This window comes from Vipera berus (assembly GCF_964194415.1).
Source record: "Vipera berus genome assembly, chromosome: 1".
NCBI lineage: Eukaryota > Metazoa > Chordata > Lepidosauria > Squamata > Viperidae > Vipera > Vipera berus.
In genome coordinates this window covers 75,208,789-75,224,940 of record NC_138202.1, presented here as the reverse complement: position 1 = coordinate 75,224,940, position 16,152 = coordinate 75,208,789, and the positions used below count along the sequence as shown (strand labels likewise).

The following is a 16,152-nucleotide window of genomic DNA, read 5'->3' as shown; positions in this document are numbered from 1 at the left end:
ATAAAAGAGCCCGAGGTTGCCTTACCCCTGCCCCCAAGGGGCTCCCTCTATATAACCCTTTGACTTAGCGGGCTTTTGGACACTCACCAGCCGGATGCAAGGAAAAGCAGCCCGCGCAGCTAGACGGGTGGGCGTCGCGATCAATAGCCCCGACGCTCAGATCGTAGGGGGGAGGAGGAGGAGGAGGAGGAGGAGGGTGGGGGAAAGGGGGCAAGTACGGTAGTCAGCTGTTCCTCCCCCCCCACCCCGCCCCGCCGCTCCCAACCCCCACCCCGGCAAGGGGGAAGCCAAGCCAAGCGGTTCTGATAGCAGCGAGGCCCAACTAAAAAAAAAAAAGAGAGAGAGAGAGAAAGAAGAGTGCTCTTCAATCAAACGGGAGAGATCCGGTCGCCTAAGCCACCCCCAAAACGCTGCCGACCGGGGCCAAGCCACACTCACCGTCACTTGCGCGTTGTTCCCTTCCCTGCCCTTCCCGGGCTCCTCCTGGCGGCCACCGCCCTCGCCTGCCCCAGGGGATCCGCCCGCGCTCGCTCGCTCGCTCGCCCGCCTCCCTCCGCCTCAGGCCGGTTTCGCAAGATGGCGGCGCTTCCGGGAGAGACCATCGAGAAGCTGGAGAGACGCGCAAAAAAAAAAAAAATAGGCGCAAGCGCGGTGTTTCTCTCTCTCTCTCTCTCTCTCTCTCTCTCTCTCTCTCGTAAACGAATGAGCGCGCTCAGCTGGTTCTCTAATCCGGGACACCCGATTCCGCTTCCCGGGAGGTGGCTGATGCTGCCGAGATGCCCGTGGCCGCGTCCCTTCTCGCCCGCGTGTCATGAGCTTCTCTAAAGACTCTTCACGCTCACCTCGACGGTCCTGGGAAGATCTGAGCATGGTAATCTCCGCCGCTTTGGGCCCCGGGATTGCCCGCCTCTTTTACTACCCGACCCTCGTGTACACGCTGGTGCGGGAGCAGCTGCCTGGCTCGCGACGGCCGTGGTTCAGCCGCATCGACCGCGCGGTTGTCTTGGGAGCCCTTCCTCTGCGGGGACGCTGCCGCCAGGTACGGAACCAGGCGCTGCGGGATTCCACGGCTGCCCCGCGGAGGCCACTCCAGTGACAGGGGCTGCTGGGTCGCCTCCCTTAGCCAGTCGGGGGAAGGGAGGAAGGGGTGGCATCCTTTCCCCCGCAAGCTTCCCAGGAAAATATTTAGGAAGTGTTGTTTTTTCCCCCCCGCCAACCTTGCTGCCCGCTGCCCTAAATGGCATCATCCAGCCGCGCGCTTTTCTGCTCTTCAGGAACGTAAATGGCTGCTGCCCGGTCTCGTTTGCTCTGAGTTTCTTTCAACTCAGTGCCGGTCACTTCTGGAGACTGGAGCAACTTTTGCCCTGCTGCGAATTTATTTATTTATTTTATTTATTTATTTTATTACATTTATATACCGCCCTTTCCCGAAGGACTCAGGGCGGTTTACAGGGTGATTAAAAAACCAAGATACAAAAGTTAAAAACAAATTTAAAAAAAAATTATATTTGTCCCTGCATAAATAAAACCCCAGTTAAAATTAAGATTAATTCTCAGCCTGGTGTGGTGGAAAAGGGCAAGAATTGGCGCAAATGAAGTAACCATGGGGTGGGGTGGGGTGGGGTGGGGTTTGGGGATAAAATCATTTGCTCCACCGACTCCCTTTAAATACCTTTTGCGGCCATGGATCGTGGCCACAAACCCCCCAAGACTTAAGATTTAAATCATAACATTTGTTCAAGCCTTCACAGACCCCTGTGACGACAACATGTCTCCTCAAGGGTCCGCAGGCTACAAGTTGAGAACCACTGGTTTCACTCTATTACACCAAGAGAAGGTGAAGAGTGTTCAGTAACGAATTTGGTTTGAAAGGCTTCTCCTGTACAGTATATTAACACATTACCTTGGGCTAGCTAGACTGTGCAGAGTTGGGGGTATTAAACAATGACTTAGTTTTTGTTGTTTCCTCTAAAGCAGGGGTTCCCAAGCAGGGGTGGTTGCACCTCCTGGGGATGCGAGACGATATTCCAGGGGCTGTGAAAACTTGGGTTTTCAAAATTATAGTGTATATGCATAATTCATTGCCATTATTTTGAACTTTTGTAAGGGGTGCAAGAATATATCAGAAGCATTCTAGGGGTGCGGGGTATAGAAAAGGTTGGGAGCCGCTGCTGTAAAGAGTAAGTCAGGGACACCCAAGACAAAGATTCCTTCGGAGCAGTTTAATTCTAACTAGTCATTCTTCCATGCCATACAAGATGACGCCTCGGAGATGTTCAAATTCAATGAAACTGATTTACTGACTTTAGTCATCACGGTTTGCTTGGAAAAAAGTGACTTATGACCATTTTTCACACTTACGACCATTGCAACATCTCTATGGTCAGTGAATAGTAATATCTGAGCTGGGAATCATGGCACAGTTGAATTGGACCTGGTTAGTATTTGGACAGGAAGTTGTTAATTCTTTAATTAATTTAATTTAATTTAATTTAATTTAATTCTTTTTAAATATTTGTATTTATTGTATTTTATTGTTGTTAGCCGCCCTGAGTCCTTCGGGAGATAAGGCAGCATACAAGTCTCATTAAATAAATAAATAAATAAATAAATAAATAAATAAATAAGGAATTCTAAGGTGAGGGCTAAACTGGAAAAATGAACAACAATTCAAGAAAAATGTAATTGTAAGCTACTTCAATACTATAGTAAAAAACCTTGCATGAATGTATCCATGTACCGTATTTTCCGGCGTATAAGACAACTGGGCGTATAAGACTACCCCGTACATTTCCTGTTCAATTATAGGGTTTGGGCTATACTCGCTGTATAAGACTACCCCTCTTCCAACGCACACCAAATAAAAATTTAAAAACATCAGATTTGATTTTAATATGGTAATTTTAATTCAAATGCTTATGACATGCAGGTACTTAGTAGGAAAACTGTCACTTATAAACATAAGGCTGTTTGTCATCAAACATGTAAACATAAAACAGTGCAAGTGGATTAAACGTAATAATAATAATAATAATAATAATAATAATAATAATACTAAGAAGAAGAAGAAGAAGAAGAAGAAGAAGTTGAAGTTGGAAGGGACCTTGGAGGTCATCTAGTCCAACCCCCTGCTAAGGCTGGAAACCCTATACCATTTCAGACAAATGGCTGGCCAGTCTCTTCTTAAAAACTTCCAGTGTTGGAGCATTCACAGCTTCTGGAGGCAGGTTGTTCCACTGGTTAATTGTTCTGTCAGGAAGTTTCTCCTTAGTTCTAGGTTGCTTCTCTCCTTGACTAGTGTCCACCCATTGCTTCTTGTCCTGCTTTCAGGTGCTTTGGAGAATAGCTTGGCTCCCTCTTCTTTGTGGCAGCCCCTGAGATATTGGATCACCCCTCACCCTTCTCTTCGTTAAACTACATATACCCAATTCCAGCAACTGTTTCCTATTTTCCTAATTCACTCTAAAGCTTTCCCTGCGCAGAGCCTTAAGTAACACCAGCTACCTGCAATTAGTGCAGGTTCACATCCCACCAGGCTCAAGGTTGACTCAGCCTTCCATCCTTCCGAGGTAGGTAAAATGAGGACCCAGATTGTTGGGGGCAATAAGCTGACTTTGTAATAATGCTGCTTGTGGGGTGTGTGAAAGCCCTAATAAGCAGGCATATACATAGAATGAAGGCTATTGCTAAGCACATTGATTTGTGCTTTAAATTGTAAGCCACCCTGAGTCTTCGGAGAAGGGCAGGATATAAATGGGATTAAAAAAAAAAAGACCAAATGGGAGATCCGCTCCAGGTTTTCCAGCCAGCCTGCCCAGTTCCTGAGTCAAATGTGTCCTTAGAGCTAAGCAGCTGCTCTGGCTGCTGAATTCCCCACCTGCCTTTCAAGTTGGGATAGACTACAGATGCTCTTCAACTTTAGAAGGAAAGACGCCCAGACCCCAGCCTGTAAAAAATCACAGACTGCAGCTTCTTCTCCAATTGGTCCCGCTTTCCCTGCGCAGACTAAATGGGAGATCCACTCCAGGTTTTCCAGCCAGCCCTGTCCCTAAAGTTCCAGCACCCGGTGTATAAGACGACCCCTGACTTTCGAGAAGATTTTCATGGGTTAAAAAGCCGTCTTATACACCGGAAAATACGGTAATCACCAGAGCCTGAACTTGACTTTTTTTTTTATTGGAGAACATAACCAATAAAAGAGCTCTTATTCTCCGATATCTTACAGATTGTTAGCTGCAATTTGCCAACTTCCTAGTCAGTTTAGAGATTAATTAAGAATTCTCAGAATTGTTAGCACTACATATGGACAATGCAAGTTGGATGTTAAACTAAAGCACATTTAGAACATTTGGGCATGTTGTGAATGAATTCTTCTTGCAGCTGATAGAACAAGAGAATATCCGAGGAGTGCTCACCATGAATGAAGAGTATGAAACTCGCTTTTTATGCTGCTCTCCAGAGGTACGTTCTGCTCATCATCACCAGTATAGCACTATGAGGATGCAACCGACAATCACAGTTCAATAGAGTACAAACCCTAGTATGGAGTACCAACTCTTTGCAAGGAAACAATATGGTTTAATACAGGTGTCCCCAACCCCTGGTCCGTGGACCAGTACCGGGCCACGGCATGCCAGAAACCAGTCCACACAAACAAGGAAAGCCCCATCCGCGGGATGCAGGCAGTACATGAAACCACGCCCCCTCCAGTGCTCAGAAAAGCCTCTCTCCATGGAACCAGTCCCTGGTGCTCAAAAGGTTGGGGACCTCTGGTTTAATAACATGTGTTTGACATAGCAATGTCCTGACAATGTTTGTATAAAAGCCAAGGAAGAGATTTGTAAGTAGCAAATAATTCGGAATAGGAAAATCAAAAGGATTTATCCAAGCAAGCCAATTAAGTTTGATGTACTGAATGCAATCAAGTGTTAGGAGACTTCTTCAATTTTACATATACCATCATGAGGTTAAAAGGTGCATAAAAGAACAAATTGACACTACATAAGATTTACAAAGAATTGAAGCATTGGCTCTTTTTTTTTTACTTAAAAAGCACGATAGCTTTTTAATCATGCATGGTGTAGAATTTTCTTTTGTCCACCCTCATTTACTGAAATTAAATACCAGTAAAAGAAAATACATGTTTATGCAACACATTTAACTATAGAATACACAACTCTTAGATGCACGTCTTTAAGAGAAACACTTAAACACACTGTTGCTGGCTTTATAGTGCCTTCTAAGTGAAAGGCAGCATCCCTTAAAACACCATGTTTGGGAGCAGCAGTGACCCTCCATGTTCACTATTAGGTTCCCAATTCATCTGGTTGGTTGCCAAGTGACACATGTAGGATTAGACAGGACTTTCACTGATCCAAAACGTTTTGCTTTTTCTAATATCCTGATCTGATTGCTGCCTTGATCTATGATACTATGTTCACTTCTAATAATTCATATCATCTAATGTTCCAGCCTTATTTCGTTAGTTTCTTTTTTGAACTTCTCCTTGATGAGCTTTTAATTATTTATTTATTTATTTATTTATTTATTTAGTTACATTTATATACCGCCCTATTCCCTGAGGACTCAGGGCGGTTTACAGGAAATTAAAAAATCCACCATACAAAAGTTAAAAAACCAAATTAAAAAATATTAAATTGACCCTGTATACTTAAAACCCCAATTAAAAATTATGTTATGTTATTATGTTATTATGTTGAAATAGTCATGTGCTATTCTAGATGAATGTTTAATTAAATTTATATGGGCACCCATCTCAAAATGACTCTGGGCAGTGTACATCTTTTCCTGCCATCTAACCTATAGCTCCCTATAGTTTCTCCTTCAATCTGATTCTTATTTTGGGATTAATTACAGGAATGGGAGGCAATGGGTGTAGAACAAATGCGTCTTAGCACTGTGGACTTGACTGGAATCCCCTCACTAGAAAATCTCCAGAAAGGTGTCAAGTTTGTATTGAAACATCGTGAATGTGGAAACAGTGTCTATGTGCACTGCAAAGCTGGACGCTGTCGCAGTGCCACCATGGTCGCTGCTTATTTAATTCAGGTAAGAATATTTTTTTAATGAACAGGTCAAAAATAGAATGGCAAAATATTTGATTAGGAATAAACTGTTCAAGGTGTGAAAGAAAAAATGGGATTCACTTAAATGGAAGGGACTTGCAGAACTTTGTCTGCTAGGTGGTTCCTAATTATAATGCTGGAATATATTTTGTGGCTTCTCATAGGTCCATCACTGGACTCCTCAGAAAGCAATTGAAGTCATTGCTAAGATTCGTCCTCATATCATTGTCCGTCGTAAACAGCTGGAGTTATTAGAGGATTTTCATAAGTCTGTAACTGATGAAAATCCTGCACAGTCACAGTAGAAGCCGACAGATACAAAACACCAACTACCATAGAATAAACAAAGAGAGAAAAAGTCACTGAAAGATAATTCAGGATTCTCCTCTGAAAACATCTGGTTCCTAATTTATTGTTTAGGAGCAAATTATCAGTGTGTTTCTTCAGTGGTAGAATAAGAGTTTTAATTACTGCCTGCTTTGCAATCAATAGGTGAGTATGCTTTGCCTGTTATACTGTCTCTTATGTTTAATTACTTTAGAACAGATGCCTAGGACTTCTTGACAAATCTTTAATCAGATATAAAATATTCTGAAATCATAGTGCTGTTCCAGTAAAGGCCTTTATTGAGATTGGTACCCAAAGTTCTTACAGTATGTATAAGTGGGGTTGACACCTAATAATCGGGATGATGATTCAGTACACTGATGTTAAGGGTAAATTTGCTATTAATATTTGCTATTAATATCAGGTGGAAATATATTAGTAACAGCAACCCCTCCTTGTCCTAGAAAACCAAGGAATCTGAAATATGTATTACTTAAAATAATTCTACCTCAATAGTCGTCTTTTGCAGTTCTAATTAGAAGGACTTTACAGGAAATCACTTATTGGAAAGATACATTTGAAATACTGTTGTAAAATTCACAGCACGTGCCCTAGCTCTAGATGGCTAGTAGAGTCTAGTAGTTTATTTACTTAAAACTGCTGCTAGGAGTGGGTTCAGGCCTTGATTGTGGGAGGCAAGAAACTGACCAGTAGGAGAAGCAATGCTAACAATAATTCAGCCATCACCACTATTCACTAATTAAGTGCTAGTGAAAATAAGTGTACAGCTAGGATATTGGTATTCGTATAAAATACTACGATCAGCCTCAAGAAAACAGAGCTGTAAGGACTTACGCATTTCTCTGACCTACTGAATGTGATGTTTCCATTATCCTAGCTCTGAAATATCCTGGGGCTTTCAAGCCAACACAAACTGCAAATTTGTAAGTAACACTTTGAGGCCACGGGTGACAGACACCACAGAGGTGGCTGGATTGAGTTTGAAAGTGCTAGCATCTCCCTTTTTGTAACAGTCTCGAAAGATGTAAATATTACCATTGCAACTGGCAATTTTCCAAGGGGATGGGACTGAACTCCAGGCATCTGCCAAGCAGAGCCGAGTGAAGCTATCTAACAGAGGATTGTAGCACAAAAGAGAATCTCCCTGTGCTACTATGAACACCAGGTCCTTGTACACTGCAGCGTGCATGCACCCTGCAAAGGGTAACACGTAAGGCTTCACATAACACTTCTCTGTTTTAGTGTCATAGCACTGAATCAGCCGAGAAGGTTTGGTAAAAAAATCAGCGTCATTCTCTTCCCCACCCAACAAGTAAATGACACCGTTAAGATTCACGCCTGCAGCCCCAGACACTGCAACTTCCAGCTGGCTTGTTTCTGTCCACACATTGTCTTTCACTTTGTAGTATATGATGGCATTAGAGAGGATGTCTTGCAATGTTTTGCCACCCAATGAATAGATTGCGTCTTTGTGGAGCACCGAAACCAGAGTATGTTGAAGCCTGTCTCGGGGCAGAGGAGCACACCATTCCCAGTCTATTGTAGTGTTGTTACACTTCCACATGCGCCGTGGAATGGATCCTCCAACGACATAGAGATCACTGCCGTGTTTGCAGGCTGCAGTGATCTGGTGACATAAACTGTTCTGACCGCTAACACTGATGGAGTCGTCGTCAGCACAATGCAACGAGACGGCAAGGGAGTGTGTACGAGAGGATTCCTTTCCAATCAGATAGATGTGAACGTTCTCTCCAATTTCCTAAGGAAGAAAAGGAACTTTTGTTAGCCTTGCATACTAGTCAAAAGGAAGCATGCAGTTAAAAAAAATCCCCTACCAGCAAATTAGACTTTATGATATACATGAGAACCCTTTTTTTTATTAAAACATTCTGCACCTCTTAGCTTTGTCCACATGAAGGGCCAATCTCTTATGGCTCTTTTATTTCAAACAATGGAATGGATGGACTATAACCATAAATGTATCACCAGGTCTAATAAGCCACTTCAATCAGAACTGACGCTGAGTTGCATACAGTTTCCATCCCTATAAACTCATATAAAAACCAAACCATAGGAAAGCCAGTTTGGACCAGTGGTTAATGCATTAGGCTAGAAAGCAGAAGACTCTTTGAGTATGAGTCCCGTCTTAGCCATGAAAGCCAGTTGGCTCACCTTGGGCCTCTCTCGGCCCAACTCGCCTCACAGGGTTGCAGCGGAGAAAAGAAAAAGAGGAAGGTGTGTTGGGATATGTTTGCCACCTTATTTGTAAAAATAATAAAAGGTGAGACACAAATAAAATCATCTTATCCAGGACTGGAAATACATAACCAAGATTAAAATACTTTTCATACTTTAGCGGGATTAATCCTACTGTTCCAATCTCATTGGAAGAACCAAGTATTTAAAAACGGAAAGGGAACGGGGATGCCGCAGTGAATATTATTCCCCAAAAAAGGGGAAAAGCAATCAAATGCACTTTTGCAGTTGGCAATTCCTAAGCAAGGGGACACAGAGTCTGAACTCAAGCCTTGTGGGATGGGCAGATACAATATGGGGAGCACATGACTCTACCTTTAAGCTTGATTGCAGTAACTCTAAGAAACCTGCCCGCTCTTCTTTACTGAAGTCAATCCAGGTTTCTATTGCAGCTGTAGGATTCTGAGAGCAGGGGACCCCATCTGAATGATTGTAGAGGTAAACCAAACACACACACTTGTAAAATGGCCAGAACAAATAATCTCTGCAGATCCTTTTCCATCCATTTAAACTCCATTTATATACTACAGTTTCTATTCTACAAAACTCTAGAGGCAGCAAGAACGTGCTCCATTTCCCAAGATTACCCAATGAATGAGCCTTGGTGGAGCAGTGGGCTAATGCCTCCTTAAGTAACACCAGCTGCCTGCAATTAGTGCAGGTTCGCATCCCACCAGGCTCAAGGTTGACTCAGCCTTCCATCCTTCCGAGGTAGGTAAAAGGAGGACCCAGATTGTTGGGGGCAATTAAGCTGACTTTGTAATAATGCCGCTTGGGGGTGTGTGTGTGTGAAAGCCCTAATAAGCAGGCATATACATAGAATGAAGGCTACTGCTAAGCTTGTAAGCCGCCCTGAGTCTTCGGAGAAGGGCGGGATATAAATGGAATTAAAATAAAAAATAAAAAAATAATGTGCGACTCACCTGGGAAATGTGATTCAATACTGGCTAATGAAGCAACTTACCTTCCCCTTGCCCTCTTGTTCGAGTACCAGATTTTTATTTTAATTGGATATTGTCAGAGTTGAGTGAATCTTTATTGTCAAAGTACAACTATGTACACATTGAGATCAGCTGAGCCTCCCTTTGTGCTCCCACCCCCCCCCCAACACATTCCGGCATCCCGGGACATCCAAAATGTTCCATCTCTTTCTATGGGGGGTGAGCTCTTACCCCCCGTGGATAGGGCTCGCAACTTGGGAGTCCTCCTAGATTCACGGCTTACCTTGGAAGATCATGTAGTGGCCGTGACTAGGGGGGCTTTCGCCCAGGTTCGCCTGGTGCGCCAGTTGCGGCCCTATCTGGACCGGGATGCCCTGTGCACGGTCACTCATGCGCTCGTGACCTCTCGCCTTGACTACTGTAATGCTCTCTACATGGGGCTTCCCTTGAAGACCACTCGGAGGCTCCAACTGGTATAGAACGCGGCCGCGAGAGTTGTCTTGGGAGTTTCCCGGTACTCCCATGTTACACCTTTGCTCCGCGAGCTGCATTGGTTGCCAGTTGTCTTCCGGGTGAGGTTCAAGGTCTTGGTTATGATCTTTAAGTCCCTACATGGCATGGGTCCGGGTTACCTCGGGGACCACCTGCTGCCGGCTTCAACTCCCCTCCGCCCTGTGCGTTCCCACAGAGAGGGCCTCCTCAGGGTGCCTCCGGTCAGGGAATGCCGACTGGCGGCCCCCAGGGGGAGAGCCTTCTCTGTGGGTGCCCCGGCTTTGTGGAACCAACTGCCGGTGGAGCTCCGGATGGCATCAGACCTCCGAACTTTCCGGCGTGGCCTGAAGACCCATTTATTTGAATTAGCCGGTCTGGCCTGATGGGGGAGTTGGGTTTTAAATTGTTGTTTTTAGAATTGTTTTATTGTTTTTTAATTGGGCATTGATTTAATCTTTGTTTTAACTTTTGTATGGTATTGTATTGTATTGTTATTTATATGCCCTGTGAACCGCCCTGAGTCCCTAGGGAGAAGGGCGGTATACAAATTAAATAAAACGTAAATAAAACGTAAACACAGTGACAACAAATCCTCCATCTTACTACACCATGTGAACCAACTACACCACACACCGGCCTCCCAAGTCAATTCTGCATAAAATTCACACAAGTTATTTCTCATTCAAAAGCCTAACAGCCCACGGATAAAAGGTGTTTTTCAGCCTGTTGGTGCGGCTGGCTATACTCCTATATCTCCTACCCGATGGATAGGAGATATAATTGGATATTGTCAGCGTTCAATATTTTTTGCTGCAGTTAATAGAATTAATGATTGTGAACATGCAGTTTCAATGTAGTGCAATGCAATGCATTGTAATGCTACTGTAATGAGGTCCATGGTTAGATAGTAGTCCCAGACTTGGCTTCTTAATCATCAGTATAGGAGACTATTGTGGAAAAGTCTTATGTTGTTTCGCTGATCTAATTACAACCAAGAAAATCAATGGCTGTAAAAGCCAGCGTTATTAAAAAGATTTCAGTTTAAGAAGAGTCACTGGTCTAGATATAAGGAAAACTTTAAATGCGATATACTTGCTACAAATTTATTTTATTAAAATAAACTATACATATTTAAGAGTAAAGTTAGTTTTCATGTACTTTATAATGCTTTTGGAAACTTCTAATGCCCCTGCTATTAGATTTTGCATATAATATTTCATTACAAATGTTTATATGCCATGTTTACAGTGATCTTTCACAGCTAATAATTAAATACAACAAAAACAAAAGTGTTACAGGTAATCCCCGAGTTACGAGGGTTCACTTAGCGCCAGTTCAAAGTTACGTGACAACTGCCCCCTAGTGCTTATGAGTAAGTTCCCAAATCTCAAATCTTGCAGCACCACGGCAGTCATTCGCCCTTAGAAATGACTGCAGAGGCTCTGAAACATTCATCCTATTCCCCCCCTCCCCACAACTGCTTCCACCTCCCTTCCTGCCACTCTGAACTCACTTACCTTGCAAAAATCCTCTCTGCCAGTTTCTTTCCCTTTGAGGGAGAGGAGAATCCGCTTGGAAATGCTTTTCACACCGAGAATGGAAGTTTCTGGAGTCTGTGATCTCGCACGAGTATTTGAAGTTGCACCAAATCATGGACCTCAGAAACTTTCATTCTCTATGCAAAAGGTGTTTGCGGTGGCCTGTCTCCTGCTACTGGCCCCAATTCCTTTCTGCCTGAGGGCAGGCCTGAAGCCTTCAACTGAGGGAGAAGGCCAAGCCCCTCATACCCACCAGAGCTCGCCGCGCCAGGGGAGGAAGTGACCCCATTGTCCCCATGGCCTCCTCCAAGCCGCCCAGAACTGAGGTTGGGGGCGGCTTCTGCAAGCTTCTAGAGGTCGGATCCAGGCCTCGGAGGCCTGCTCCAACACTAGTCTCTAATCATTCTGGGCAATAAATTATTGAACAATGAAGGTACAGTTTACTTTCTCAAGAAAAATTCTACCTCATCTACTGTAAAAAGCACCTGTATTATTAAGAATCTCCATAACACAGAGTCCAGACTTTGTGCAAAATTGAAATTTTTAAACCATACTTAATTGAAGAAACAGTTGCCCAGTTTACACTTTATACAAAACCACAATGACTGGTGTCACATATTGCGCTATGTCCCAGAGATGACTGTATACAATGTGTGAACCTAATCAATTTTTCCAAGTCTATAAAATGAGTTGAAAAGCCATCATTTAACATCACATATCTTAGTAACTGACTTACCTGAGACAATGTCTGTCAAGAAACGAAGAGGAAGGTGCAGAAACTCCTCTGTTTCCTGAAGCTGTGCTAAACATGATTTAGCACAATGTTTGGCCGCTGTGTAGAGCTCTACGTCGCTATGCTGATCAGACAACCACATAATCTGCAAACAATTTTTCACTTGCAATGTTCGAGCCAAGAAACGAGAACACTCCTCAAAAAGGGCAGTTAGCTGGTACATATCTGCTGCTTCATAGGTCTCCTGCAAATAATCTGCTCTTAATTTCACAGCTCCATGGTAAATATAGTCTACCACAAGTTGAAAGACACTTTCACTAACATCTTGTAACTCAATGATACGGTTGTGTGCCTCCTTAAGGTTGGAGGTGAACATGGAACGAAAAAAACAGCTTTGAGCTGAAAGGACTAGGCGGTGCAGTTGGAATTCTTTGCCTTCTACATAAATGGTGACATCCGCAAAGAGCTCATCTTCAAGGCACAACTTCATAATTCCTTGGGCCACACGGCTAGAATGTGAACGGTCAGTGAAGGTGTAATTCACAAAGTAGTTTTCCTCATCTGAGGAATTTCCAGTATCCCCTGTTGAGGAACCTCCTGTCTCTTCCAGTGAGTCCATGTTGTTGCTGTGATTTGACCTCCAGTAATCTGAAATGCAACAGACATTGGGAATTCTTTAGTTATTTTATGCCTTAAGTAAAGCAAATCTAATGTTAAATTTACTTAAAATACAAAAAAAAAGAATCTGGGAAGTGGAAAAATGTATTTTACTGTGTAAGAGTTAATTATTGGATAATGATTTCTGCAATTTCTTACGACAAACAATTGTAAGAAGAATATATTCTTTTTGACAGTACACATTTTCTTTATAAAATCTCAAAAAATAAACCAGGTAAGTATCTCAAAAGACAACAGGTATGTTTGGTAGTAGATAATCATTAAGTACCATATTTTATTAAGTACTGTATATGTTAAATATACCTTAATTTGGTGCACTGCTGTTTAAATAAACTAAAATATAAAATAAGTACCAGAATAAAAAAAATAGAACTTAGCTATGTTTATGAGAAATGTATTCAGACAAGTGTGTTTTCAGTAGGTTCAGGTAACTGGCAGGAAATTTTGCATTTCTTTCATAATTCTATCATATTAGAGAGATTACCAGTTAGATTTTCAGTATATAAAATTCAGTACAAAATCAAGCCCAATGAATGCTGAATGCTTTATGCATAGTTCTATATGCTAAAATCTACCAACATAAACAGTCCTGAAATAAATTATGTTTTTAAGGTGCTAGTTTGCAATCTACCAAATACATGCAGGAATAATGATAACTATAAACATAGTTAAGCCATATCCACCGTGGGCTAAAACACGGTTGGGTACTTTGCCGCTTAAACTATCATCCGGTCTCCAACCTTCGCTTTCTGGCGAAGGTTGTTGAGAGTGTGGTGGCGCATCAGCTTCCTCTGTTCCTGGATGAAACTGATTATCTGGACCCGTACCAATCGGGTTTCAGGCCTGGGCAGAGCACGGAGACGGCATTGGTCGCGCTGGTGAATGATCTCTGGTGGGCTCGGGACGGGTTGTTCCTCTGTCCTAGTCCTATTAGATCTCTCAGCGGCTTTCGATACCATTGACCATGGTATCCTACTGCGGCGTCTCGGGGTTGGGAGTGGGAGGCACTGTTTTGCGGTGGTTCTCCTCCTATCTCCTGGGCCGCTCGCAGTCGGTGTTGAAGGGAGAGCAGAGGTCCGCCCCGAGGCCTCTCATTTGTGGAGTTCCTCAGGGGTCGGTTCTCTTGCCCCTCCTGTTCAACATCTATATGAAGCCACTGGGCGAGATCATTCGTGGTTTCGGGGTGGGGTATCATCAGTATGCTGATGATACCCAACTTTTTTTCTCCACCCCGAACCAACCCAGCGATGCCCTCGCCGTGATGTCCCGTTGCCTGGTCCGGGTCTGGATGGGGAGAAACAGGCTTCATCTCAATCCTGCCAAGACTGAGTGGCTGTGCATACCGGCATCTCGGGTCAACCAGACTATTCCATCTCTAACGATGGGGGGTGAGGTATTACCTCCCGTTGATAGGGCTCGCAACTTGGGCGTCCTGGATTCACGGCTCAATTTTGAAGATCACATAGGAGCCGTGACCAGGGGGGCTTTTGCCCAGGTTCGCCTGGTGCGCCAGTTGCGACCCTATCTGGACCGAGATGCCCTACGCACAGTCACTCATGCGCTCGTGACCTCCCGTTTGGACTACTGCAACGCTCTCTACATGGGGCTGCCCTTGAGGACCACCCGGAGGCTTCAGCTGGTGCAGAATGCGGCCGCGCGAGTTGTGATGGGGGTTTCCCAATACTCCCATGTAACACCTCTACTCCGCGAGCTGCATTGGCTTCCGGTTGCCCTTCGGGTGAGATTCAAGGTGCTGGTGATGACCTATAAAGCCCTAAATGGCGAGGGTCCGGGATATCTGAGGGAACACCTGCTGCCAGCATCAAGCTCCCTTCGTCCAGTGCGCTCCCACAGGGAGGGTCTTCTCAGGGTGCTGCCGGTTAAAGATTGCCGGCGGGTAACACCCAGGGGGAGGGCCTTCTCAGTGGGTGCGCCTGCCCTTTGGAACCAGCTGCCCGTGGAGCTTAGGACTGCCCCTGACCTCCGTTCATTTCGCCAGGACCTGAAGACCTGGCTCTTCAAGCTCTCTGGTCCAGGCTGAGAATTTTTTAACTTTAACTGGGGTTTTTATTTTTTCTCAGGGAATGATATAATCTTTTTTAATTGTTTTTAGCTTTTGTACTGATTTTCTTTTAAATATCCTGTAAACCGCCCTGAGTCCTTCGGGAAAGGGCGGTATCTAAATCTAAATCTAAATCTAAATAAATAAATAAATAAAAAATAAAAAAATAAATAAATGTATGGTGCAGATCCATTGAAGCACACTTTAATGTGTTAAGCAAACAATATTATATAGTACTCAAACGTGGAAGGCTATGATTGGTTTGCAGTAGCCTAAAATGTATTTAGGCTTTTAAAGGCATTCCTTTTTTTTCTTATATTCTACGAAGTAGACCATGGAAGCAACAGGTTATTTCTAAGGAAAAAAAAAGAAATCAGAGGATAAGAAAGTATTGGCGGATTAGAAACTATCCAATCCGATGCAGTCTCTTAAAAAGACCTAAGAACTCGCGACCTCCAAAATGGGCTTAACAGGGTTGCAGGAGTTGTCCACCTTAAGTTACGGGGGTTGTGTGTATTAACGCGTAAACAAAGCACAACCGAGGCCATGAAATCATGCTGGCCCGAGTGATCTCTCGCGAGCCGCCGCAGCTAGCCCCACTCCTCTACCATACGAGCAGAAAGCTTGGATCGAGCCCAATCTCGCGGGAGTTTCTTCAGCATTTCGACGCTACGAGGGAAGGGCTACTAACGGCTGTCATCCACAACGGAACCGACAAGCCTTTTCTTAAGTTGGCTTCGCCGAGTTACCGCCCCCGCCCACCACCCGCGGACGGCTACCGAACCTTCCCGCCCCCTCAACAGGCAGGAAACCGCCCCGGCTTCGGCCAACGGCAGCTCTTACTTGCGACTCCCCCCTTCATTTCGCCGTCTCGGGGCTGCACGGAGGGATCGGTTCCTGAGGTACAACAACAGGAGGAGCTGCGCTTTCCGCTTTGGAGATGAGCATACCCGGAAGCCAGCTGTAGCGATGGTCCGAGCCGCGCGTTGCTTTCACTTCCGGATCATTTTGACCCGTC

General features: G+C 44.2%; 3 protein-coding genes across 8 annotated transcripts in view; 1 reads left to right on the top strand and 2 right to left on the bottom strand.

Moving 5' to 3' along the window:
* The window catches only part of CELF1 (CUGBP Elav-like family member 1), a 49,982-nt gene extending 49,415 nt beyond the window's left edge, over positions 1–567 (bottom strand). The window contains exon 1 of one of the 5 annotated variants that reach the window (XM_081335069.1): positions 439–567. The gene's annotated coding sequence lies outside the window, so the exon portion shown is untranslated. Of the gene's footprint in view, positions 1–87 lie in introns of all 5 variants that reach the window. The other 4 variants (XM_081335068.1, XM_081335066.1, XM_081335067.1 and 1 more) reach the window with 4 other exon arrangements.
* A 62-nt stretch (positions 568–629) lies between these two features.
* PTPMT1 (protein tyrosine phosphatase mitochondrial 1) lies at positions 630–6,458 on the top strand. The gene is made up of 4 exons (XM_081335267.1): positions 630–1,039; positions 4,381–4,461; positions 5,878–6,069; positions 6,251–6,458. The coding sequence occupies exons 1-4, from the start codon at positions 812–814 to the stop codon at positions 6,389–6,391; spliced, it is 642 nt and encodes a 213-aa protein (XP_081191393.1). The 5' UTR covers positions 630–811; the 3' UTR covers positions 6,392–6,458.
* Positions 6,459–6,689: 231 nt separating this feature from the next.
* On the bottom strand, positions 6,690–16,112 carry KBTBD4 (kelch repeat and BTB domain containing 4). Of its 2 annotated transcripts, none has more exons than XM_081335167.1 (4): positions 15,978–16,112; positions 12,398–13,042; positions 9,006–9,112; positions 6,690–8,193 (listed from the first exon to the last, which is right to left on the bottom strand). In XM_081335167.1, the coding sequence occupies exons 1-4, from the start codon at positions 15,994–15,996 to the stop codon at positions 7,333–7,335; spliced, it is 1,632 nt and encodes a 543-aa protein (XP_081191293.1). In that variant the 5' UTR covers positions 15,997–16,112; the 3' UTR covers positions 6,690–7,332. The 2 variants fall into 2 exon arrangements, with proteins under 2 accessions (XP_081191293.1, XP_081191294.1); XM_081335168.1 differs by lacking the exon at positions 15,978–16,112 and adding an exon at positions 13,451–14,221.
* Between the last annotated feature and the right edge of the window lie 40 nt (positions 16,113–16,152).

Excerpts from the sequence above, each read along its gene's own strand:
- PTPMT1 (XM_081335267.1), top strand. The coding sequence starts at position 812 with ATGAGCTTCTCTAAAGACTCTTCACGCTCACCTCGACGGTCCTGGGAA. Across the intron at positions 1,040-4,380 it reads TGCGGGGACGCTGCCGCCAG|CTGATAGAACAAGAGAATAT; the intron begins GTACGGAACCAG and ends TTCTTCTTGCAG. Across the intron at positions 6,070-6,250 it reads TCGCTGCTTATTTAATTCAG|GTCCATCACTGGACTCCTCA; the intron begins GTAAGAATATTT and ends GGCTTCTCATAG.
- KBTBD4 (XM_081335167.1), bottom strand. Across the intron at positions 9,113-12,397 it reads CTTGACAGACATTGTCTCAG|ATGGGGTCCCCTGCTCTCAG; the intron begins GTAAGTCAGTTA and ends ACAATCATTCAG. Across the intron at positions 8,194-9,005 it reads TACTGCAATCAAGCTTAAAG|GAAATTGGAGAGAACGTTCA; the intron begins GTAGAGTCATGT and ends TTTCTTCCTTAG.